The sequence below is a fragment of the Geospiza fortis genome, unplaced genomic scaffold, assembly GCF_000277835.1.
Source record: "Geospiza fortis unplaced genomic scaffold, GeoFor_1.0 scaffold361, whole genome shotgun sequence".
Lineage (NCBI taxonomy): Eukaryota > Metazoa > Chordata > Aves > Passeriformes > Thraupidae > Geospiza > Geospiza fortis.
Genome location: NW_005054356.1, coordinates 2023820 through 2050410, shown reverse-complemented (window position 1 = coordinate 2050410; position 26591 = coordinate 2023820). Strand labels below are relative to the sequence as shown.

Genomic DNA, 26591 nt, shown 5'->3' with positions numbered 1-26591 from the left:
TTTAATAGTAAATTTCACTCTGGGCAGAGGGGGTAAGTGATGTATAAAGAGACAGCATTAGACTCCCCAGCCTTTTTATGCAATCCTAAAAGAGCAGCTTTTCAGTGAATTTTAACGGTAAACCTGGGCAGAAGAGGTAAGGGATGTATAAAGACACAGCATTAGACTCCCCAAAATCAACAGATTTTGAAAGTTAGTGCAAGTTATTGATATGGCAGAGAAACATGAGCAAAGAGGTATCCCTGGCCTCTGATTACCTCGAGGGGATCTACCAACAAAGGGCTCCAATGGGATCATCATCCTTGTCCCCTCTCACCTCCCTCTCTGGGCCATCCTGGATCTGAAGAAAAAAGTAAAAGCACATCACAAAAAAAAAATTATTAAAAAAAAAAAAAAACAATGCAGACACATTGACAGAATTAATTTGTAAAGCACTCTGTCTAAAGAGACTGACTCACATTTGTATTCTGATGTCAAAGATTTGGGACTTCAGGTTGCTGAAAGGTGGGAAATTATCCACTCTTGACCAAATCAGATACATTGCTATTCTTGACATTAATTATTTTAGAAAGCAAAACACTGAACTCAGCCTGTGGGATTTGTGTTCTATAAGCATCTAGCACAGGTCTGGAGAGAAACTTTCAATTCTTCATGAGCAGGTTCAGAACAGAGATGCAAACAGAGTGAGCAAACGGCAACTCCTTTCTGTCAGGAACAAGTTTCAGTGCATCACCCACAAGAGACAGCACTGCCCAATTCCAAACTGCCTACATCATCCAGAGCCACAAATCTGCTCTTACCCACGTGTCCTGCCATCCCACTACCTTTAGTGGGGTTCTTTCCTCACAACTGTAAAAATAACAGCATCATTCCAAAACATTCACATGCATTCATCACTCTGAACCCATCACAGCACATCCACACAGGAGCTCTGATAACCACACTCACACTTTTGGTTTTTTAGAGCCATTATGAATAGTTATGAATATTTATGCCCATTTCCAGGCTGTGCCCCCTGGTTTGCAGAGGGCACAGGTTGTTTCAGCAGCTGAAGCATTTCATTAGCATCTGACAGCTGCTGAAAGAGCTCCTTGGGAACAAATAGGTGGTGCCAGGCATTGTGGAGCTGGCAGGTGATCACAGCATCATTACCAGGGACAAGGAGGGCTCTTGTGCACTGCCCAGACCTGCCTGGTGCAGGGGAGATTTAATTATCACCACCAAATGGGCAGGTGGGGAAGGTGAAGAAGACCTGACAGGAGCAGGGAGTGGGCAAGCACAGGGCACAGCTGGCAGTAACCACCCTCCAAATCCATGCTCATCCTCACACAGAGCAAATGTTCAGGTGGAATCCAAAACAAAGCAGCAGAACATTGTCCACAGAGGATGCTTGGGATGGGGTGAGCTCAGGGAGGAAACTGGGATTTCACAGGGAAAATCTGGGAGCAGAGAGAAGATACCCAGCACACAGAGCATGGACAGATACTGAGAGGGGCCTGAAGGAAAATATTCCTTGGCCTTCAACCCACCAACATCCTCTGCTCCAGGACCTGCCTCGTGGATTTGATTCTCAGGGAGGGAGAGTGGGGTGGGCCAATGAATTGTGATTGTGCTCAGAGGGAGAGGGAGATGAACCTCGTGCCCTGGGTGGGCAAGGCCCATGATTTTCCACCCCGAGTGGGCACCCATGGGAATGTGAACAAAGTCCCACTCACCCCAAAGTCCTTACCCCCCAAGGTAGAACAAGTTGCACACACAGCATGAAAAAGATGCTGCTGGATTTTTGTTCAAGTCATGGCACATTGCTTTGTCAAAAACAAAAGAAATGCAAGTGTTGGGATGGTGAAATGCACAGGATAGAGGTACAGCCCTTCTGAGATGCTGGAAATGCTTGTCTTCATATCCCACTAATGAACACAGTGATTCCACTCAAGGCAATTACATAAGTAATTTAAAAAATAATTACGTAAAAGCAGGAAATGTCAACATGCACATTACTTCCTTTCAAACCATTTTCTTGGCAACCAACCCATCTGTTCTACCTCAATCTTCCTTCCAAAAGAGAATTAATGTTCATCTTCATCAGCTTAACATTTGAGGAAGTTCTGAAATGACTTTACCTGCACAGCATCACTTGCCTTCTTTTTCTGCTTCTCTGTGTGAACAATTACCATTGTAAACACACTTATATACCAGTTTTCGAAAGAAAAAAAGGCCATACTCAGTAGCAACATAAATTTGGGCTGTAAATTGCCACACAGCACAGTCACATTGTAAACAAGGCTGTCCATGTACAGCTCCACTGCCTTTGATGCCCAGCCAGAATTGGATCTTTTCAACATTTTCTTATTAAGGATAAATTACAAAACAAACCAAGCGTGCTCGAGTGAGAGGCCTTGATGGGAGCAGTGTCCAGGTGCCAGGGTTTCTGTGTTAGATGTTGACAGAGCCTTTCAAACACTGCAGCCTGTTCTCTGGAGACTCAGAATCCGCAGTTTTAGCAAAAAACACAATTCCAGGATATTGTCCACCTGAGGAGAGAATCCCACCTTTTGATTTTGCCTGGGCTCAGAAGAAGGGCTGGCAGAAAAGGTGTCTGTGTGTGCACTGTGTGTTGGGAGCTGCTTCTCAGTGCCACATCAGCAGCTGGAAGGCAGAAGATGCCCCTGGGGACAATGCCCTGGGTGGATGCTGTGCCCGGCCCAGGGAGCAGCTGCCAGCCCTGCCTTGGGAGGAACATTTCCAGGAAAAAGCAAAGCATCCCTGGGCCAGGAGCTGTGGGAAGGCAGCTGCACTCTGTGGGAGCAGCAGGACCCTGCTCCAGCTCCCCCTCAGCCTCTCCTGAGCTCAGAGGGAATCTGCCCTTGCTCTCCCAGCAGAGCTTTTCCCATGTTCTCTGTACACACTTGCTATTAGAAGCACAATCACAGAAAATGTTTGTGCAAATCACCCGCTCTGAATCTTGGCACTTTATACATCTTTGCTACTATTCTCGATTTCACTTGTATTTTTGGAAATGCACCCCACTTTCCTGGAAGCAGATGCTCAATTCACAAACCTGGGAGCCAATAAGAGCAGCAAATTTCAGACACTTATGTCTAAAACCATCAAAGCGAAGAGCTGACCCCCGTTACCCAGTCCCAGGGCTCACAAAGCGCTCACTGCTGCCTGTTTGTGCAATGTATTTTTAAAGCAGGCACTGTTTAAAATATGCACAATTAATATTAACAAAGAGCTGTCGTTCCCAGTGCGAGGGGCTGGAACAAGTGCTGCCTTCTGTCTGCTGTGCACTGACCTTTGGGTGTATTTTTAGGCACTGTGCTATAAGTAATGTGTCTTGCACAAATCACTTCTGCCCAGATATAAAGCAACATCACCCAGGCGAGGGAGGGGCAACACGGGGGGGAATTTGTGTTTACTAAAATTGGGAAAAATAGAAAAGTACCAGGTTTTATAAGAGGATTTTTAAATTGAATTTTACAGGATCATGGGCCACGGATAAAGGCATTCACAATGGACTGAAGTGTGTGATTCTCCTATTTTTGAGTAAAGAATGCAGCAATCATTCCTGCATTTTCCTTGCAAGAAAAACAGAATTAATAGAATCAATTATACATTTAATTAGAAGTGCTTGTGTCTCCCAGGGAGGACAAAGATTAATTTAGGTAACTACTCAAAATTTTCAATCTTTGTAACTTTAAGCTAAAAACTAAATAGAAATCTGTGTGGAAAAATACTGTTGGAAGTGATTGCTCTCCTAGCCACAGGAAAAATCAAAGTGCACTCTGTTCTGTGGTATATAAGTGGCTCACACAGCTATGTAGCAATATATATCAACAATGGAGAGGTCTAGGAAGTTACATGAAAGATTAGGACAATATTAGGTTGAAGAAAACAAGATAAACTGCCAACTAAAAAAAATGGGCTTGTCTGTGTGGTTACCCCACAGACAAAACAACGAATGTAACTGTTCCTCCCCACTCATAATTAGAAAAATCAATGTTAAAGATTAATCCTCAGCATCTGAAGGATGAAACTTGATCTAAGTTGGCTTTTTTCTTTTTAGCCGAGATTTCTGAAAGAGAAAAAAAAAGGGGGAAATAATACTCAATATGAAACTGCCTCTGATGCAGAGAAATGAACCAGGGCGTGATTGCATAAAGGATCACTTACTTTAGGTGACACTGTCAGACAATTTTCTTCCCTGGTACATCACCATTAGACTCCTTATGAAGCTCATTTCTTTAAAACTCACCCACAAAGACCCCATGGCAACAAAATGACTGGTTTAACTGACACCAAACTGTGAAGAAATAAAAAAAAAAAGCCATTAAATCAGATTGAGAGGAGTAGTCCATAGCAGTTTTTCATTTAAGACTTGGATAATAAATTCCTCTGGTGTAATGGTGCCACCAGCAGATAATAGTTAGAACTGGGTTTAGCTGTAAAACTACATGGATACAAATTTCTCTGTGGAGATTATTTAAGCTTCCGAGAACACATCCTTTAATTTTCAAAAAAACCAATATTTTGATAAGAACATAGAGCTAAAAATTGGTTCGAAATGTGATCTATCAGTAGATAAAACTTTGGATTCATAATCCTCAGCGTAAGATTCCCTGTGGTTTATAAAGATGGGGAAGTGCTTGGGACAGTGAGGGGGGGGGGTTTCCCCACAGCAAAAATGGTGGGATTTTCATGCCCAAACAACTGACAAACATTGGAGCAGTAACAGCAACAATAAACTGAGAGAAATGAATGACTGGAACTCCTTTTGTCTGTAGGAACCCGATAAACACTGAATATCTGAGTGGAGCAACTCCTTTTGCCACAGAGATCCAGGATCCATCACTTGTGTTGCAGAGGGGGAATTGAGAGGATTTGTTCCTCCAGCCACTGCAGAGCTGACATTCCAGCATTGCTGTCACCTGTTTATCTGCAGCACCTCAGATTTAAAATTATCACTTCTCATTCATATTTACTTAGAGAGTTTAGGAATTTGGAATATAATCACAATGGGAGGAAATCCCTGCCATGCAGGTGTGGATTTCCTTTCAGCCCAGGAAATGGGAGTTAGAGCATGGTGCAGCAATGCCACCAAACTAAACTCAACTGCTCCAAGAGTTACTCCAGACTGAAATATAAATAGGACAATATGAGAAGCAGATCAGTTCTCAGCAAGATCATTTTACAGATTTGGAGTACAAGGATACGTGTAGGAAACACACCAATTCTGCAATCCTTTCCAGCCACAGCCTCTCCCTGTGCTGCTCTCAGGTTTACTGGAGCTGATCTGGAGCACTCCTGGCTGCCCTGCAGGGCCCCCAGAGCTCAAACCCACAGCTGAAAGTCACTGTCCCCCGTTGTGCACTCCCACCATTGCACCTGCATATTTTATTTCTCACACAAAAGGTCAGAAGCTTGCCAGCAGGCTGCCTGCCTCCTCAGCACACAATGCCTGCAGAAAAACAACTCCAAGGAGCTGCTTGCTGTAATTTCCTGCAATTTAAGACTATTTATTTTTAAAACTTTTGCTGCCAACCTCCCCATCTGACTGTCACCCTCTTGCTGAATTTCACCATCAGAACATAGTAATTTATTAGAGATCAAATCCAACCGGTTATTTGACTGTCTTGGTTTTAAATACTACTCAGGCTTTTTAGGCTTTTTAGCTCTGAATCCTTCTGGCTCTCTATAATTAATGTTCCTTCAGCAGAGGCAGTGAGGGCTGGCTGTGCTCAGCCCCTGTTAACCCTTTGCTGAGACCACCACAGCCCCCAGTGATCCAGTCCATCATTTCCACTTCTGGCATTTGGGAATGAATGTTCCCTGGCAGTGGGATGAGTACAGCCACCCTCCACCCACGTGCCCAGGAGCTGCTCTGCACTTGCAAATGTTCATTAACAGATTGTGGGGTCACAGCCACACATATGGGGTTTGGGGAGGGGCTGCAGCTTCCACAAAGCTTTGGTGGCAGCTTTGCATTGAGATGAGAGAAGGGGGATGGCTGTGTGCAGTGCCACGTGTGTGCACGGTGGTGCAGCACCAAAGGTGCATGTGAGACCAGGGGTAAGGCAGAAATGGAGCCATTTCCTGTGGAAAGAGGGCCAAAAATCTCAGTATGAGTGAGGGAGCTGCAGTGGCAGAGAGCAAACAGGATGCTGGGCTGCTCCAGCAAGGGCATCACCAGCAGAGGTAAAATCATCACCCACCCAATGCAGCACTTGTCAGGCCTCACCTGGAATACTGGGGTCAGTTTTGGTCCCTGCTATGCATAAAAAAGATGTGGAAAGGCTGGAGATAGTCCAGGGAAGGACCACAAAGAACTGGGAAGATGCCCCACAAGGAAAGGTTGAGAGAACTGGGGTTATTCAGCCTTGAGAAAAAAAGGCTTAGGGAAGATTTCCTCACCATGTTCCAGGCTACAAAGATGGAAATTCCCTTTTTACAGGGACTATCTTTTAAAGAAAAATCTCCCCAGTGCTGGACACTTTTAAGATTCAGCTGGGCCATCCTATCAAGGCTGTGATTTTGCCTGGAAGGTTCAGTCATATGATCCCTGAGGTCCTTTCCAACCTGGTATTCTATGGCTCTATGAAAAATATTTATGAGTAAATATTGAATTTATTCCTACATTGAAAGATAATCTCCTGTGCTCTTTAGGTCAATATTAGCATAGCCCAGAGAGGTCTAATAGCAGATATTTGGCAAGAAGTAAAAACCACTGCACAGTAAAAGGAGGTTGACAGTGAACACATTTTCCTTTAAATTTTAGCATCTTGTTACCATACTTTTTTTCCTCCAGCTCTGTGACCTATAGCCATGAATGGCAAAAAAATAAAGCCAAGAATAGGAAAACAACAATATTAATCAAGGTCTCCTCTCAGATATAGATTTTTCCTAGTGAGTATTTCATAGTTAGGAGGACTGAATGTGATCTCGAAACATTCCAATAATCCCTCCTAAAACAAATTCACAGAAAAATTACTATATTTGATATTTACTTATCAGAAATTGCAACTGCCATTGGAATTCTGAAGGGGCTGCCCTATGAAAGCCTTTCTGGGTGAACTATTTAAGGCAGTATCCTTGACTGAACTTCCAGCATTTTAGCTAATTTGACCATGTTTGTCTTCTACCCAAAGCACTCCCAGCAAAAATAGCTGAGAGAGCTCCTGTGCAGCACTTGACTCAAGAACTCTGCTTTTTGCAGTTCTCTTTTGCTGTATTTTAAGAAGATTTTTTTCCCAAGTCTCTTATCAAATAGCTTTTAGTAGTGACAGATATGTTTGGTGTAAGCCTGTTGGTTTCCCACGAGCAAGAGCTTCAGGGGAAATTCAAGAGTATATTTCAATTATAGACACTGAATGAATCATAGATAAATACCAAGATCTCTGGAAGGCACAAAATATTGTTTTTTCTGTTTTGATGAATAAGTGGCAAAAGGCATAAACCAAATGACCATAGTATCAGATTATAGCTGTTATTGAACTAATGTAAAACATGTAAAATTCTATTCTGAGCCACACTTTTGTTATTTCAAACAAACTTCCACCAAAGAAAGCAGTTTTTCAGACTGCATTCATATTCTACTGGGCTAAGTGGAGTCTGAAACCTATAAACAATTTGTACTAATCTAATTACAAATGTACTAATTTGTGCTGGCACAAGGCCATGCTACTACCTACTTATTTCATAATAGTAAAGACAAGTTTAAATTAATACTTGCAGGAGAGGTATATGATGTAAAACCATTATGTCTCTGACAGCCCAGCTTTCATCAGTGTGGAAAACCCCAGCAATTTCACTGAATGAAAAAGAACTCTGACTGGATAAATTGTAAGAGGAGAGCAAAGCTCTGTTGCTATCCCCACACTGGGGTGCAGTTTAGAGACAGCTCTTCCCCATCACACTCCCTTGGAGTCAATACAGAAAAACCCAGGAAGGAGGAAATAGCAGCAGATTAAAAACCACCAAAGCAGCTTCCAGAAAATGTTCTCCTGGCCCTGCCTTTGTGTCAGTGTGGGTCCAAAGGAACACGCCTGAACCTGCCCCAGAGAGCGCCAGAGAGGAACCAGCCTTTGTTCAGAGCAGCGCTGGGCTGCCCTGCACTTCTTCATTCCGTCAGCTCCTGGAACCACAGAGAGTGAGACAGGGCACACAGAGCCTGAGGGGGGAGTGAAAATGCTGCTCAGAAACAGGCTGGGTGCTCACTCACCTTCCCCACCAGTGGCTGGGTAATCCTGATCCTTTGTGGAGCTTTGCCAGAAAACAAACTCTGCAGCTTCTTGCAAAAACAAACATTTTGCTTCCCATCCCTTGGGCCTCTCTGGTAAATGAAAAATTCCCCTATGGGCAAAGAAGCAGTCTGTTAAAATAGGAAGTGTTGTGTGTTATACGCAACATTCAAACAGTGTGAGGTAAAAAACACAATCTGATTGTTGTGTTCAAGGTAGTTCCTGCCTTTTCAATTCCTTCTTACTGAGCACAACCTCTATTGAATATTTCTTATTCTTCATATAATAAAGTCCTAAGGGCTGACTGATTGATAATGGTGTTATTTCCCTAGTACCATTCAGCAATGCAACCACAAAGCTTTTGGATTTCTGGGCCTTGTGAAGGGGTAGGAAAAAAGCTAATTTTGTGTCAGGACTGTAGCTTGTGTCCTGTTACTGTTCACTCTCCAACAGAAAAGCTTTTTGTATTAAATTGTGATGAAGTCACTGGACAAACTCTAGAAAAACGAATCAATCACTGTAAGAAAAAGATGCACTTTCAAGTTAAATATTATGAATTATGTATACTCATTCATGCTGCTTATTGATATTTGTTGTGAAGTAACAACAGCTTGTGTATTCATCAAAGGGTTTAACACTAAATGGTAATTTAATGTTTAAATCACAATTACTTCCCTGTTTCACAATGCAACAATTTCCTAATCACCTGCCAACAGGAGAAAAAAAAATCAAAATAGCTTTCTCCATTTCTATCTGATGAAGGAACTTTTTTGATTTAAGGCACAGGATGAAGTTCACTGCCAAGTATAGATTCACCAGCAGCCACTGCCTGATGCTCAGTGAGAGGAGCTTCATCCTCAGGGTGCAATTACAGCAATTATCTGGATGGATCTTCTCATCAGCGACCTTTGACTCATCCCCTACGAACTGTCAGGCTCCATCACAGATGGGCAAAGGAGTTTTATTGTTCCCACCATCAGCTGCTGCTGAGAGGGAGGGACCCCTGAGACTCAGCCCTGCTGCCCAGGGTGCCCTCCTGCACCCCTGGCAGGACCTGCAGCTCCCTCCTGCATCCCTGGCATGACCACAGTGCCCTTCTGCATCCCTGGCAGGACCTGCAGCTCCCTCCTGCATCCCTGGCAGGACCTGCAGCTCCCTCCTGGCAGGGTGAACCCCAGCACCCTGCACACTCCTGCAGCCCTCAGAGGCCTTGGGATGAAACAGAAAATTATCCCTTTGTGTCCAAAGTACAGGTGCACTGCTTAATGTTAAAAGGTGGGGTTGGTTGGTTGTGCATCACTTCCTGGAAGTTTGGCCCAAAAGAAGACACAGCTGTCTCACTTTGCATCCAACTAGAATGAATTTACTATCTATCTGTATTTACTATAAACTTATACCTCTGCAAAAAAGGAGCCCAGTCTTACCCTAACACTATTATGACATTTATTATCCCACAAATTTTACTGGAGCAAAACTGCAAAAGTTTTGTCAGAGGACATGGCCTGGAGGGTACAGCTCATGTAAAATTAAACAATTTCAATTCACAGTCAGTAAAGCTAAATGGTGAAAGGATAAACAACTCCCTTCAAGCAGTAGGACATTTAAAATGGGATTGGCAAAACCCAACTATAAACAGCTTCACAACTTTCACTTTGCAGTGAAACAGCTGATCCTATAACAGAAAAAAAATCACCTTTGCCATAGAGGGACTTGAGCTTAGTTCTCTCAGCTTACAGCTCTTCCAGAAAAAGGATGTCAGTTCCAGGCTTAATTATAATCACCATTAGCTGCTACCTACCATTTAATTTGTTGGTAATAAAAGCAAGTCTCTTTCTTATCAAAGCAATCAGCAGTGTCACTCCTTTGCATTCCTCCCATTAGCTGCAAATGTTATGTGGCAGAGCAGGGATAGAAGCAATAATAGTTCAATTTGGGGAAAACAAAAAACCAACCCCAAAAGTTAAAAATAAAATAATTTAGAGAAGCAACTCAAACAGTCAGCTACCAAAGGAGATAGAAACTAAATTCTTCATTGTCAAGTGCCAATTCAAAGTAAAAACAGATTGAACCAAAACTGTCCAAAAATGCTTTCCCATTTTGTAATGCTCACACCCCTAACGCCAGACAGAGCCCAGCTGCTTCTGCCACTGACTTCAAACAATAGCTGGGCTGTTTAAAAGTTTAAAAGCTGTTTAAAACAGGGAATGATGTTTGCCTGAAGACATACTTTATTAATGCAAATTGCTTTCAAATGCACATCCAGTTTCTTAAGCAAAACAAGCCCGAGATTTTAAACAGAGTGGAAGTTACTGCTAGAGCCGTACCCAGCCTGTCAGCCACAATTCAGTCACCCATTGGGAGTCAGCTTGCATTCTGCAAAAGGGGCCTCCGAGGTTTGTATCAAAGGAAAATGTTTTTCATTTCACTCTTCCTACTTTAAAAAGGCCTTGAGATTTCAGAGTCTGTGTCTCCTTTTTGGTCCTTCCAATTACCACCAGATTGCTCGTCCAGGATGCTGCACTCCACTCGTGCCCATGGCTGTTAGTCATGCTGCCACAGTGCCTTCCTATCAGCTTAAGCACTGACCTTTAAGAAGTTATAAATGTTATTTCAGCTTTAATATTCTGATTTTAAAGTCTCTGGAAGTGATTAACAGCACTAGCTTTATGTCTTTAGGTCCTTGCCTATTTGCTCACCACCTTCTGCTAATGTAACTTAATCAGCACATGCTGCAGCACCCCAGGTTTCTATTTCTGGTTCAGTGAGATTGAAGTAGTAATGAGCAGAGCACACTGTGGGTTTCATTGCTCCTGAAAGCAAGAGGATTAAATCAGAGATTCATTTTGTCCTGTGTGTCATCTTTCTCATCTGTACAATGGAGACAACACAGCTATGGCTGAGAGACAGAGAGGCTTCCTCACAACAACAATTAAACTCCCATCTGTTAATTTTTTTGGCAGTTATCTTTGCAGTATAGTTGTGAGATTGTTAAACAACCAAATTCATGTAACTAACAAAAAAGTAATCATGGCAAGGATCTCCAGGAATGTGCCGACAGACAGCAGACAAGTTTCCCTGATCCAGACTCAGCAGTCAGCAAAAAGATTTGAAAGACAGGAAAGAGACTAGTTTGGATACAAAGGAGAGGATGGCAGGAACGTTAAGATGACAATTCAAGAAAATTTCTTGGAACAGCTACAAAAATGGAAATCAGCTGGAAATCCATAATTTCCTTGTATAGTGTACAAGAATAATGCTTAGACATTGAGTAAGAGCATCTCATGGTAAAATGTTACATCACAGCAAGAGAAGTCCCAGTCCTTGTGGTGATGCTGACTGCGCACCACTTCCACATTGTTGTGTTAACACTTACCTTGGAGAACGTTTAAAAGAAATCTACCGGATTTGATAAGCTCCTCCTTTATCAAAGGGCCAGGTCACTCCTCATGGCCTGTGCCTACTTCACCTCACTTTAAAGGACTTTTTTAAAATTCACCTAACAAACGTGTTGCTCGTTAAAAGCCCTAACATCTCTTTAAGTAAAGATTTCTTAGATAAGCTGCTTAAATTATCAACAAACAGTAACTTTCTTGGTACGTTAAAAAGATTTATCAGGAACAGAAAACATATTGACATGCCCTAGTGCAGGCTCCCTGCACCTGCCTTGCACTGGTGCCGCTGACCTGACCCTCCATGGAGCCAGCTCAGCCAAAGGGAAACACAAACACAGCGAAGGCACGAGCAGGGCTGAAGAGCTGTCATAGCCCCCGAACAGCAGGGACCAGCTGAGCCTCTGCCAGTCCCACCGGGAGAAAATTCCCGTTCCAGGCACAACAAGGCAGCCCCAGCCTCGTTCAGCAGAACACAAGGCAGCACACTGCCCATTCTCTCTCCTGGACGGGGTGACAACACTTGGTAGCGACATTAAGACTTAGGAACCTGCTAAAGGAAAGAAAAAGCTCTTTTTCTATCGCCTGGACACGGCCTAAGCGATGGAGGGACGGGCCGAGGGAAACTGAGGCAGCAATTCCAGAACCTCGGAGCGGCGTCCCTGGAGCTCCCGCGGCCCCGTGCTGCCACCTGCGGGCAGCGCCGGGAATGAGCACGGCCGGGAACGACCATGGCCGGGAATGACCGATCCCAGATCCAACACCGGGAATGAGCACGGCCGGGAATGACCGATCCCAGATCCAACACCGGGAATGAGCACGGCTGGGAACGACCATGGCCGGGAATGACCGATCCCAGATCCAACACCGGGAATGAGCACGGCCGGGAATGACCACTGTCAGACCCCCCCCACCGGGAATGACCGATACTGGACCCGGGAATGAGCACGGCCAGGAATGACCCATCCCAGACCAGCAATGCCCCTGAACTCCGGCAGGAGCTCCTGCAGGAACACGAGAGCCAAATTCCAGTCTCAGCTCCTCCTTCTTTTGTCCAGGATTCTTTTGAGGTCAATTCTTCCAAATTTCAGGATGCAGCTCATTCTAATGGACACATCACTTCCACAAGGTCACGTCACATTTTAGCATCATTGAAGCTACTCCTGTGTCAAGTCTGTGTTATTACAGAGCTAAAAGACTAAAAACTGTATCCAAAGGTCTGGTTTTACTCTTTCTCTGCATTTTATCTGCTGGATCTGTGCAAAACTGTATTTGCTCACACATTAACTATTTAAAGCATAGACAATTTCAGCTGGCAGAGGAAACTCAGAATGCAAGTTTCCTGTTCTTTCCCAAACCAGCAAATTATCTCAGAACACTGTTACATAATGCTACAGAACACTCCAGTATTATCTGTTTCAGACATGAATAATTCCTGTGTATTTAACAACTCCTCCACAATTAGTAAATTAAAATATTTTAAATTTGGCATCTGTTCAAAATATGCACTGCTTTAAAAGATATTAATACATATCTACTGGTCCAAAATATGTGAGTAATATAATGAAATCAAATTATCTTTGTAAAATATAAATCAGAATAGTGATGCAAATATTTGCATTTGCATAGTTATGCAAACTCTTAATCATGAAGAACAATCACTGCTGTAGAAAAGCACAAGGCCACTAGGAATGGCTCCTGAGGAGGTCAAAGCATTCTTTCTTGATTTCCAAAATGACATATTCATAGCTTCTAACTACTGAAATAATAATTTGAAAGTTCAGAGATAAAAATATCTTTTATTACTACATTCACATTCCACTCTATGTAGTCTGAATTTTAGATGTCAGCACAGAATGAGTCAGCTTTGTTATTAACAATTCAAATGAACAATATATATTCAGCAAATTGATCAAGGAATTTAAACAACTTCTAAAATTAATTTCAACCAAGCAATCTGCTGCTTAGAATTTATAACACAAATGGAAACAGCTCAACAAGAATAAAGTTAACAATATTATTTAGGCAGTTATAATGAACAAAAGTATTCTTAAGTCCTGCCACTTGTAAGAACAAATGAACTTCCTGAAATTTTACCAGGATGAAAACAGACACAGAGCAATCAATATGAAACTTTATGAACACTGAAGTAACAGATCTGTAATGGAGGGACAGAATCAATAATGAATCTAAATGAATTCAAGCCCTCTGACTTTTCAGGGTTTGCTACAAAACTGAAGGAGGTTTCTGTCACCAAAGTGGTAGTTCCTGTTCATGTGTTTGACTGAGATGACTGATGAAGGTCTTGGTGAGGCCTTTGGTGTGGTCTCTGTAAATGGGATTATTTATTTAAGACTGCAATTATCTCCTGCTAATCCCAACATCCTCCCTTATCTGCTCACTGAGCACAGAGATACTGGGGACACTGCCTGGCACAAAGCTCCTGGCACTGCTCTGGGTCACAGAACAGCTGCTGAATTAAACAAGTTACCCTAGAACAGCCATGTAGACATGTAACCTAGTACAGGACAAAGGTGCTATGTTAATAAACTAACTGGCAAAAACTTAAAGTTTCATTGTTTCATTTTTCAAAGTAAAAAAAGTTAAAGGTTGCAGTTGCTGTGAGCCTGCAGCTCACCTGGGGTGCACAGCACAGGAATCCTCTGTCCCTGACCACATCAGCAGAACCTGCAACCACAGCCTGCCCAACCTGCAAACCCAAACCATTTCATACTGGTCAAATTCCACACCATAATTAAGTTAAACACAGAGGTTAATCTTGAAATTGGGATGAGGGTTTGGCATTCCAATTAAATTCAGTTGTTACATGACCTACTATTACTAATATTTGTTAGTTATGCTGGCACTTATTTATAATAAAATGTAACATAATATCAGCATTAAAGATGAATATTTAAAAAGTAATTAAGATTTTATGAGGCTTCCAAGTATTAATTATAAATGACAAAAAAAAATGTGTGAACAGTGCATAAATGGCAACTGTGATCATTGTAGTGAATCATAAAAATTAATAGTACTTACTGTAATGACTCTAGTAATTATTAAGAGTTAAACCCAGTAGTTCTTATAACCTAAGGAAAGTTAGAGAATTGTATTTGACAGTTAAAATATTTTCTGATTTTTAAGTGTACTATAAACATGAACTTTCCTAAATAACACAGTTGTGCTTTATTGAAGATCTAATTAATTTGGTGTGGTGTTGATCTGGTGCTAAATGGAGGACCACAAACTTACATGGGAACACTGGCAAGGCTGGTTAAAGAAAACAGATCCCACCTGCATTCAAAAAAGAGTCAGCTTAAGGTCTCACAGAAGGTTTCACACTCCCAGAATATGGGGTCTTCCACATTTCTCTACCACCCTGCTCCTCCTTCATTTTTGCCATGCAGTTCTGCTTCCCCAACTAAGTGAGCTGAGAAAAACTCAGACAAAAGATTAGTTTCTAATTACCAGCAGTATGAGGCATAAAAAAGGTGCTTTTCCACAAAATTGTGTCATGCATTCTATTGCATCATGAATTCGATTAGAAAGTAAAGTGTTTGCAGAAAGGAGATTTAGTAAATGCACCTTGTACTAAAAAATCATTGCCTTTCATGTGCTTACCTCAGCAAAGTATAATCACTGAAATTCAGGCAGCTCTCAGTGATACTGAGGGATAAACTTGCCTCAGATCAGCCTGCAATTCTATGAGTAAAGCTGCAAAAAAACAAATGTGAGGGGAAACAACCAATCTAGTCTTTAATGAATAACTCTGAAATTAGCTGATTTTTGCCATTCTGTTATTACCTGTACGTAACAAACCAGGTGAAAGTTGCCTCTAACTTTCACACTTTGCAATGGTATTTAGGTCACACAGTAGAAACTGCAGCAAGATGAAACATGAGCACAGAAGGCCTTTGACAGCTTCCAACCAGCATCTTTTCCACCTCTCTAACTGGAGGCAATTCCACACTTTGAGCTGCTCAGTTACAACTACTGAGAACAAGAAAGATCAGTCTGTTTGTGCATTATTTGTCCATCATGCTGAGGATCCAATTAATGAGTTGCTTCTGTTCTGTGTTCCCTTGGAGTTGCTGTTTCTGCCCCATCTGAAACAGGAACAATCTCACTGGCACAATGTTCATTTTTCACAGTAGAGTCATCTGGGAATAATTTCAGGGCAACTTTGAAAAAAAAATTAAATATTGGGATGATTAACCAGAAAGACAAGTAAATATTTCAATAAATTTAACAAGTATGCAATTTAATTTAGTGGAGAAAATGCTGCCAATATGTAACTAAAGCACATCTTTTATCTTGCACTTTACTTGGGGAATGAATTTATCTTCTGTTGAATATTACATTACAAGCCATGTTACTGAGTTTGGTATTCTCATCAGAGGAAAACTAAGCATTTTTTAACTGGAAAATTAATTATCATTGGCATGCTTTTTCTTTTTTAAGTATTAACAACAGCAAATCACTGACAGCCCCAGTCTCACAAGCCATCATCTGCAAAGCCACACTGAGGATCCCACAGGCCCCTTCAAGTTGCGCAAGTGGACAGTGATACATTTAAATACTTGCAAATGTCAGTTTTGGGGAAAAACCTTCTGGAACAGCACAGAAATTCCTAGGTTTTGTGTGAGTCAATTAATGAACTGAATATTTGCATGAACAACATCTGAAGATACATTATCACAGCCCTAGAAAATCAAGCTTTCAGATGAAGGTATTTACAAGATATCAAAAAGAAATTGTTTGCATGTAGGAAAACATTAATAAGCAGCAAAATCTAATTACTGCAAAAACATAAACACTGCAGCTGTAACACTTCTCTCTAACCATACCATTACAGCCTCACCAGTGAAAACAGAAGTGTCAATGCTAATGTAAACTCAGCTGCTGATATATATTCATTAGATTCAGAAAAGCTCCAACATTTTTTCTTACCATGTCTAATTTTCTCTTCTCAGTGCAGAAACAATCTGATACAAAGGGTGAAGTTTAGGGACACCTAGGCCTAAGGTGTATCTCCATTCTTGTCTCTTACTCCACAAAGATCATCTGAAAGCATTGCTAAAAAGGGAGTTTAGGAGCAGGGAACAGCCCAGGTTGGTACCTGTGCAGAGACCCAACTCACACAAGAGTTTCTGACACACAATAAAGCCTATTCTCAAGTATTCTTCCATTATTAGCTCCACTGTGAAACAGCAATTAAGCAGCAGGGAAGATTCAATGCCTTAGCCTTTTAGTCTTGATTCTAATTTACATGATTAAATCCTAACTTAGTCACTGATTACCTTCTGGCTTAGCACGCTTCGGGTTCTCATGGATTTTATTTTTGCCTTTCCTTCCTTTTCTGGCTGTAGCAGTTTTTGCACTCACCAATCCACGATTTTCAGCATGCTTACACATATTACTCTGTTAGCATAATGAAGAACAAATATATCAATCAAATCTTAATCTATGTAAGCAATTTAACAGACACAAAGCAAATATAGTTCTGACAGACATATTCTGGAACATTAAGTGGAAGACTGACTTAGTTAACAACTTCCATAAAACTCCTGAAGATTTTCCAGAATATATATTAAAATTCTGCTTTAAAAGAACATTGCCATTTGGTGGGTATAAAATAAAATTTATCATTTTCTGCTTCCTGGAGAAGCAATAAAGTTTCACATGTAAAATCTGTATGTGGAAAAAGGGTCACATTTACTTTAAAGTGTGCAGTTAAGCCAAAATGAGAATATGTTCTCATTGCATATGGTCTTGAAGTGAATAATAATTTCTTACTTTCCTTGCTGAACGGGTTCTAGCTATCCTGAAAGTAATCTTTAAAATAAACTTTTCAGTTCTGACTGAATTTATTCTGCATCACCACCAAAAATCACATTTCAGGCTCAAATGCTACATTTTGTTCTTTATCACAACATCTCTGAAAGTGACTGCTCTTACTTTATACTTCTAAGCAGTCCACATACAAAAGATTTATCATAAGATAGACTCATCCTTCCAGCATATCAATTTCAATTTGTGAAAGACTGAAAGAACCTTCCATGCCCTCTGCAGTGGGGTAAAATAGACAAATTAGTTTAAGATTTAAACAAAAGCTGCAGCAAGATGTTGTAGCTTCCCAAAGAAATCAAGCAGTTACAAGCCTGAATCTTACTGATTTCAGTGGAAATTGTTTAACAAATCAAATACTTCCAAAAAATCCAGTTTTAACACAGAATTTTCATGTACTTCTGGAAACTTAAAATTATATATAGGTTTTTTTCTTACTAGTCAGGTCTATTGCCACCAACATTTCTTCTGAAAAAACAGAGGGTCACAGTGCCACAGGTATCAAGCAAATAATAAAACAGAAAAAGCTAAATATTTGCTACTTCGCATTTTAAACAAATTAAAACATCAACCACAAGATGTCACCACATCTCCTTGCAGGAGGAATTTACCTGTAAAACTACAAATACATTTTATTTTAAATATTCTGTGATAATATGAAGTCAGCTATAAGATATTTGGTGAAATTTTGTGAAAATTAGAGATTTCACCTCTACATATCTCTATATTATGTTGTCAGTGTTTTCCTTTAGACTCACCCAAATCACTTTTCCGAGAAAGGAAAGCACTACAATGTGGACATTGGTGTTTTGGCACATTTTGTCCATGTTTCTGTAACACATGGATTTTCATGGTACCACTCTGAGTGAATCTGGCCTGGCAAACGTAACATTCATAGCGTTTTTCACCTATTAAAAAGAAGTTAAAATAACACATGCTTAGAAACTCTACTTATTTAATATAAATTCAAATTCCCACAGAATTCAACATCCATGTTCTAACAGCAACAGTCTCCAGATCAACCAAAAGTTAATATTACTTGACAGTGCACAAAAGGCCAAAACAAGTCTCCAGAAGTTTATGCAACTGATTGCAACACAAAATCTTGGCTTTCTGAGTCCACAAGTCAAACTGCTGAAGCATAAAGCATTTCATAGAATTTCAAACTAGGAATTAGGAACTATTTTAAATTGTCATCTATTCTTCCTTGAATACTTCATGTACAAAAATGCAGAATTATCTTCAAATATGAAAGGAGAGAAAGTCAACAGCAGTAAAACATCATGATAAGAGTGACACACCATCAGTCATTGATTATGGTGGGAAGGGAAATTAGGAAATTATTTTCTTGCCTTTCCTCCCCAAAAAGCCACATCAGGTGTGAGTACCATTAAAAATTACATCAACACTGGCAACTGGCACAGCTTTGAACCAACTCCAGACTGGTTCTGTGGAATTAGTCCCTGCCAGGAGTGGGTAGAACTCTTGAACTCTTCCAGTTGGACTCTTGTGGTTGACTCTCATAAAAAAATAATTCCGTTTAATTGCACCAAACTGTCTCAAGATATGAACCAATGCGTGACAAGTGGGGATATTTGGAAAATTTTATTCAAACCACGCTGTCACACTCTGATTCAACCTAAAACATTAATCAGAGCACAAATTACATATCATAATTGAGCCAAGTTAAACCCTGAAGAACAGGATTGATACCCACTGCCCTTGAGATGACTTGCATGTTACAGAGCTATGACAAGAACACACTGCTTTCAATATTAAAGCAATTTAATTCTTTGTTGACCAAATTAGTTGCTGGCAATCTGGGGTCACAACAATATCCATGTTCTGAACAGAGAGTTAAAAATCTCTCATAGATACCTCTCCATGTAAAATCAACTAATCGAGAAATAAAAGAGACAACTTGACCTACAGAAAATGAAATATTTCTCTAATATAAAAAAGTTTAGGAGGAACAGCAAGACTAACTACTGGGCTTCCAACTGCCAAATCTAGAACACTGAAAGAGAACACGTTTTTACTCCAAATCACAAATTTAAAAAGGGCTAATTTTGAGGCTGAAATAAGATTGTTTTATGAATATTAAGGAGCTGAGGCCCTGGGCTTGATCACTAGCCCAGAATCCCACCTGTGTGAGTTAACATGTGCCTTTTCAGTTTGTGGGCATCTTTGCTGGCATAGCTGCACAGGTGGCAGGGGTAGAGCCACTCTCCCATGTGCGAGTGAACGTGGTGTCTCATCTTGCTGGCCTCAGATAAAAACGAGAGATTTTCTAAAGTAACATCTACATTAGAGATACATTTAATTAAAATATCTGCAATTTTACATACTGCACCTACTGCAATTTTAAACTTTGTATTAATCCCAGAATTAGCACTCTCACATCCGTGCTTCTCCCTGCTCAATCAGCCTGTTGTGTCTTTAGGACACTTCTGCACTCTTTCACCACATTGCCTTAGTTTCATATTTAGTGTCCACATTAGCAAAATGGGAAATTTTATAATAAAAACAGAAAAGATAAAATTTTAAAAAGAAGATACCTACTATGGTCAGGCTACTTGGATATACCAAACATAAAATTCTTTGAAAACACTCAGGAAAATAAATGAAAGACCAAACTCATTATCCAGAGTCTATTCACCTTCAAGTCCCAATGAAGCACCTTAGTTACAAAGTTTAGTTCAATTCTACTTTTTTATGCTGTTTTTCTGATATGTTCTACATAAATATTGTAGGTATGTGATTAGGAGTTATCCAGTGTTCCATTCCTCCATTTATGAACAAAATTAATGAATTCACTGCTAGATTCCTCCAAATCTACACTACTATTCGCTTAAATAAAATTAAACATAAGTGCCAACCTTTGATACACAAAAGTCAAATAATCTGCATGGCAGTGCTGGAGAGCTCTTTCAGCTTTCTTCATTCAGGTAAAGCTTACAAGAATGTGAGTTCTGTAACTGCAGTGAATGCTGAATAGCTCCTTACTGAAACAAGGGAAAGAACAGGGTAATTTAGTATCAGCTGTCAGGCTTTTTAAAGATGCAAGCTATCAAAAATCTAATTATTAAGATAAGGTGCATGGAATAAAGTTCAGGATTGCTTACAGCTTTAGATCTGGACACGGCACAAATTCAGATATTGAACATCCACTAAACTGTGACAGTGGTTCAATCACAGGTGCATTTCTAAAAGCCTGTGCACCCAATTCAATTGCAATTTCCAAGTGCAGCCTCAAGCAGACTCTAAGGTATTTTATTCCTGATGAAGAAAATTCTAGAACTGGAAAAAACCCATACATCATCAAATATATAAACACAATACATGAACTTCCTTTTAGACATTAGCTAGTATTGTCCTACAGTACATGGAACGTAGTGGAAATGAGGACCAAAAATGCTTTTGTAGGACCAAAATCACACAAACACATTGTCTAGCAGCAATTTTAGCATAAAAAAAAGAGAAAAAGCTCTTATAATGCAACTAGTTCTTAAACTAAATAATTGTATGAATATTAATTTGGAGCAACACATTTGCAAATACTACATGGACAAATAAGGGTTCCTGGAACTCAGGTTACTTGTTCCTTTTTTGCAGGATGATGGGGATGAAAAGATGTGCACACAAAAGCAATGTAATGAAATGAAATGTAATGAAATAAATGCATGGCACCACAAAGTTGTAGCCATCAGCCACCTTGCAGTAACACTGCAGCACCATTACAGATAAACACAATCCATCAGTGTGTCCAAGGCCATCAGCAGAGCCTGGACTTCTCATGGTTAAAAAATCTGGGCAAAAACTGTATGTACATTAAAATCCTGGCACGTGAAAAACTTCACACCCTCCCAAAAGATTCAGTAAGGCTGTACTTACTTCTACACTGGAGTATTCACATATTGTGCACTTGAAAGGCTTCTCCAAAGTGTGCTTGTACCTCCTGTGTCGTGCAAGTTCCTCTCGGGTCACAAAGGCTGTGTCACACTCACTGCATTTATGGGGTTTGTTCCCTGCAACAATACAAGTGAGACTTTTATTCAGCACCACAGCAATGTGATTTGTCTGCCTTATATCAACATGCAGAATTTTTAATAGAATCTTTCCTGATATTCTGATTTTTTTACATACAATAAATCATGGAATAATTTGGGTTGGAAGGGACCTTAAAGCTCATTTTGTTCTACCCCCTGCCATGGGCAGGGACACCTTCCACTGTCCCAGGCTGCTCCAAGCCCTGGTCAACCTGGCCCTGGACACTTCCAGGGATGGGGCAGCCACAGCTTCTCTGGGCACCCTGTGCCAGTGCCTCCCCACACTCCCAGTAAAGAATTTCTTCCATATATATGTACACAGTAAGTTTATTATAAACACAATTTATCACTTTGTTTCATATGTTTATATAGCTAAATGAAAACATCACAGAAAATTCTATTCTGCATGGAGGGATGAAGCACAGCTGAAATCACTGTTCAGCTGACAAGAATTGTTACAATGGTATTAACAAAATAAACAAATACACACACACAGAGTTCCTAACTACAGACCACGTCTTTTCAGTGCGGAATGCCATAGAAAATCAGAGGAATTTCTGAGCATAAAATGATCACAGAACACAGCTCTAAGGCAGAACTACTTGCCTGCTCATTGAGTTTTGAAGGCAGTATGCAGCACAGGATTTTCAAGCCTTAGGTACCTGTATGTGTGCTGGCATAGCTATGCAGCAGAGCTGCTGTACGGAAGGCCTTGGGGCAGAGGTGACACGCGTGACGTTTCTCATCCGAATGCGTTTTCAAATGACGCCTAAGACTCCATAACCTGACTGAGGTGAATGTGCAGAAAAAACAGTTGAAACTTTTTGTTTCTCCTGTTGGAATAAAGACACATTTACACTGTACATGCCACAAAATAATGCCTTTGCTTTTTCAAAAAATGGTACCAATTTCTAAAGAGTCCCTCTAGTCTGGGTAAAACTACTTCAAAATTTTACATCAAAGGATTCATTAAGACTTAAGTGATTTGCCCCCAAAATTGTGTTAATTGTTGGTGATACAGTTTAGAATCTAATCCCAGGAAACCTAACTCCTACCCTTGCCCTCACCACCAAGACAGGATGAGATTACCTCTCTAAGTACCATCTTTAAGACTTACAACCTGTGCAACAAACTTCTTGATAACAACTGTGTAATTAGCACTAATAAATTTTTGTAAATATTTGGAAATGGCAGGTTAAGCTATTCCCAGCTTTCTGGTACTCCTGAATCTGTAAAGTGCATATAAAAAAATCATGATGTGAAAGTCTCTTTAAAATTACTGGTTGAATTTGAGGGGAAAAAGTCAGTTCTGTGGAGAAGTCATAGATTAAAGTTCAGGGCACAAGAGTAATGAATTTCTTTTGAGAGTAACAAGTTAAGATTAAATGTGCAACACTTTTTGTTATTAAGGAGATCTGAAACTGTGAAATGGCAAATACGTCATATTTGAAGAGTCTTTCCAGAACAGTTGTCTCAGCTCCCAAGTGTGCTCTCTGTAATGATTTTCATGCTGAGACCAAAATGCATTTCATACATTGCTTTATACCACACAGAGATGTGCAGATAACACTTCACTTCAGTAAAAGCAAACAAAACCACTTTATTGTCATTTGTTCATTGTGGATTCATGCCCACACAAAGGAACATTGTTAGCTTTGTTAAAACTGCTCAAACGTGTTTCCTATAAAGGCTGTAACTGAAACAGGGGACATTAACAATTTGTACAGTATCCACAGAGAACCCCAGCCAAGATACCTTAACTTCCAGATACAACACACACATTTACAGACTCAACATCACTGATGTCATCCAATTTTTACAGTACACACACAGTTTCTAGGGAAACAGATGCTTATCTGTTCTTTTCTGAGTCAGTCCTTAACTTCTGTAACATACTTTTATGTTTCTAACATCTTAAATCAGCCATTTTCTGTTACTCTTATTTAGGCTTTGGGAAAGGCTTTGCTGACAGGTATTGACTGATGAGTGCCCACCACCCTCTGCTGACAATGTGCAACCACTCTAAGCTCAACCATAAACCCTCAAACAAGCACATTTTGAAGCTGAATGAGTGGATCAAGACACTAAATAAATTACTAGGTCTATTCAAAGGCACTTATACAATATTAACTTTGAAATCTCCCTGGAGGTTTCAAATACCACACACTCTTCAAAAGACCATTAATTTCTAAATGCCATCCAAAATGTCTCTCCTGAACACAAGGCAGATGACATCAGCTTGAACAAGATCTTTGAGTACTTAGGGCTGAAGGTATTATTTCTTTGTCCAAATTTCCTCAGAATGTTACTTAACCTAATCTAAACAATTTCCACTGTGAATATTTAATGCAAAACTTCAACCTCAGTTCAAAACCTTACATAAAATGCCTTATCTAAAAATTAACTACAAAGATTATTAACTTTTTACCTTTTTCCTGTTGTGGAGCACAAGCCTCAAATTTTAGATTCTTGAGATTTCTTACAACTGTTTGTTCTGATGCAGTTGGATATTCCTGCTCTTTGCTTTCATTGAAAGAATCTGACAAATCATCACCCCCTTTGCAGCTCTGACTCTTTGTTTCCCCAACAGTGGAAAAAACTTCCTTTCCTTCCCCCTCTTCAGATGGGCTCAGTTGCTGGATGTTATTTTCAAATGCAATGGCATCATTATCTCTGTCAATCTATTTTAAAAAAGAATATGTTTTACAACATTTTTAATTAAAGGCAAATCAACTGAGCAGTCAACAAAATGCAAGCCACCAATTCATTCTGATTTTCAATCTCACATGTGATGGACAAAATTTGCATTTGGCATACAGCAGCCTAACTGGTAAGTTACAATTAAGTAAGAATAATTACTAAAATTATGTCCTCTCTCTTCAAAATTTTATATAAAATTTCAGAGCATCATTTTAAGACTGCAGCACTGAGAACACAGAAACATGTATCTTTATTTTTTAAAGAAAATATTTAAAATTTCATTCAGTACTTTTAAACGGAAATGAGAAGTATGCTCTGTTTTTTAAACAAATTTAGGACTTTCGCAGGCTAATTGTAATGCCTTCTCTGTCATATACCAATGGACCAGGCTGTGATACTTCTTGCATCAGCTAGACCCAAAACAGGAGTGTTGGCATATCCTTTTTAATAAAATTCATTTCAAATAGGACTGTATTACATAACCAGCTTTAACAATGACTGCAGGATTGAACTAAATTCAATTAAGGAGAAAAAGAGAAATTCTGTAATGCCGCTTAAGAGATGGAGGCTGTCAAACAAATAGTAGCAAACTGATGAACTAAATTAAAAACATGTCTGAATTTCAACAGTTAAATATCATCTTGATATCTTCTTGATAATCTGGGTCTCTTCCAACTCAGAATATTCTCTGAATCTAGAAATTCTAAGCTTCTACTTTGTCCTTTTAAAAATGAGATGAAATTATAAAAATATGTACAGGAGACTGAATACTTAAGCCCAATAAATAACATTAATGCTTAATTCCGAACCAAATCGGTGTGATAGTAGAAGCTAACAGGGAACAACGCATCTCTAATTCCACCTTATGCAGAACTTGTCCCTCCATCGGGAGCGTGTCTAGCGGTTTATCTGCCGCCTTGCTTCGTGCACTCTTTTCTTGCAATGTACGGATCTGCCGCAGCTCCGAGCCATGGAGCACGGAGATGCCGCCCCGCAGGGTCAGGGCCATGCCCGGGGGGCACGGAGAGCACCGAGCCCGGGCAGCGCCCCCGGCCCGGGCAGAGCCCCGCGGGCTCCCTCCACACACACCGGCCGTAGGCTCGGCGTTCTTCTCCCCCAGGGACACAGATCAGGGCCCTGCGGGCCCCCCGGTGTCCGTCACCTCCTGAGACACAGGACTCTCCGGGACGCGTGTCCCGCCCGCACTGCGCTCCCCGCTCGGGCCGGCCTGGCCTCACCGCCCTTTCCGCTGCAGCCCAAGGGCCCCGCAGGCTGCGGAGCGGTTCTATTCGAAGTTAAACACGAGGCCAAAGCTCAGGCGTTCAGGACGAGCCCCAGCCCTGCTCCTCGCCCGGGGCTCCCCGGCCCAAGGCCCCTCTCGGCCACTGCGGCCTTCCTCTGCCATCCTCTGCCTCCCTGTGCCGCTCCTTCAGCAGTGGCTGGTGTAGGAGCCCACTCGTGGGTAGCAGCTTTGGGGAACAGCTGCTTCTCACCTCTCCCTTCCCTCCAAAACACAAAGCCCCGAACCTGCGGAGGTTTCCCTCCGAATGCTCCAGGTGCCCAGTGCTCTTTGGTCCCCACACATGGCAAGGCCTGTCAGGGCAGCTGCCGTTTTCTCACTCTCTGAGCTAGCAAAAATGAAGATCTCTGAGCCTTAATTGTAGGTCCTTAACCTTCTGCTCCCACTTGGCTGGAGACCGCGGGGCTGAGCTCAATTGGTTTCTCCGCTTGGGAAATATCTGAAGCACTTGCCGTGTTTCTGTGACGGAAAGCCTCCAGCCGGGAGCCCAGCGCTGGAGTGCTGCTGAAGGGCCGCCTGATGCTGCCGCCGCAGAAGTGTTGTACAAAATTGGCTCAAGTGGCTTTGCAGAGGCAGTGGAGCGATGTATAAGCATCGTTACACTCTACCTTAGGCCAGGATTGGTTATTCAGTGAGAACAAGTTGAAATACTTCTTTCTCCAAAGGCATCGTGAAAAATGTCTTAGAGGTAAACTTGCACAGTTTGAGTGACTTAACATTTAATCTTGTGTACCCTTCTAGACTAGTAATTTCCAGCCATCAAACATTCTATAAAACCCACTTACTTTGAATACTCTGTTATATGTCAGTGCGGACGACAGATTTGGAGCTTTACCTCTAAATATTAGCTCTCTGCATTGCAGGGTACAGTACATTGCACAGGGACTACAGCCCAGTGTGGTCCGGATCCTGTCAAACACGAATCAAAGCCCCAAACCAAGTGGTGGCTTTTCTCATCTGTGGAAGTAACTCAGTACGACTGGCATTTGTGAAATACCTGTAGCACGTACAGAAGCCCACACCACTACCCTCAGATGAGGTGGGGTTATTAGACCTCATCCTCAGA

General features: G+C 41.0%; 1 protein-coding gene across 1 annotated transcript; it reads right to left on the bottom strand.

Annotated features, from left to right (window-relative positions):
* Nucleotides 1–16929: 16929 nt before the first annotated feature.
* CTCFL (CCCTC-binding factor like) lies at nt 16930–25234 on the bottom strand. The gene is made up of 7 exons (XM_031059087.1): nt 25088–25234; nt 23954–24206; nt 22188–22313; nt 21371–21504; nt 19623–19743; nt 18235–18384; nt 16930–17050 (listed from the first exon to the last, which is right to left on the bottom strand). The coding sequence occupies exons 1-7, from the start codon at nt 25232–25234 to the stop codon at nt 17046–17048; spliced, it is 936 nt and encodes a 311-aa protein (XP_030914947.1). The 3' UTR covers nt 16930–17045.
* Between the last annotated feature and the right edge of the window lie 1357 nt (nt 25235–26591).

Excerpts from the sequence above, each read along its gene's own strand:
- CTCFL (XM_031059087.1), bottom strand. The coding sequence starts at position 25,234 with ATGGCCCTGACCCTGCGGGGCGGCATCTCCGTGCTCCATGGCTCGGAG. Across the intron at positions 24,207-25,087 it reads AGGGACAAGTTCTGCATAAG|ATTGACAGAGATAATGATGC; the intron begins GTGGAATTAGAG and ends TTTTTAAAATAG. Across the intron at positions 19,744-21,370 it reads GTGAATACTCCAGTGTAGAA|GCCAGCAAGATGAGACACCA; the intron begins GTAAGTACAGCC and ends TTTTTATCTGAG.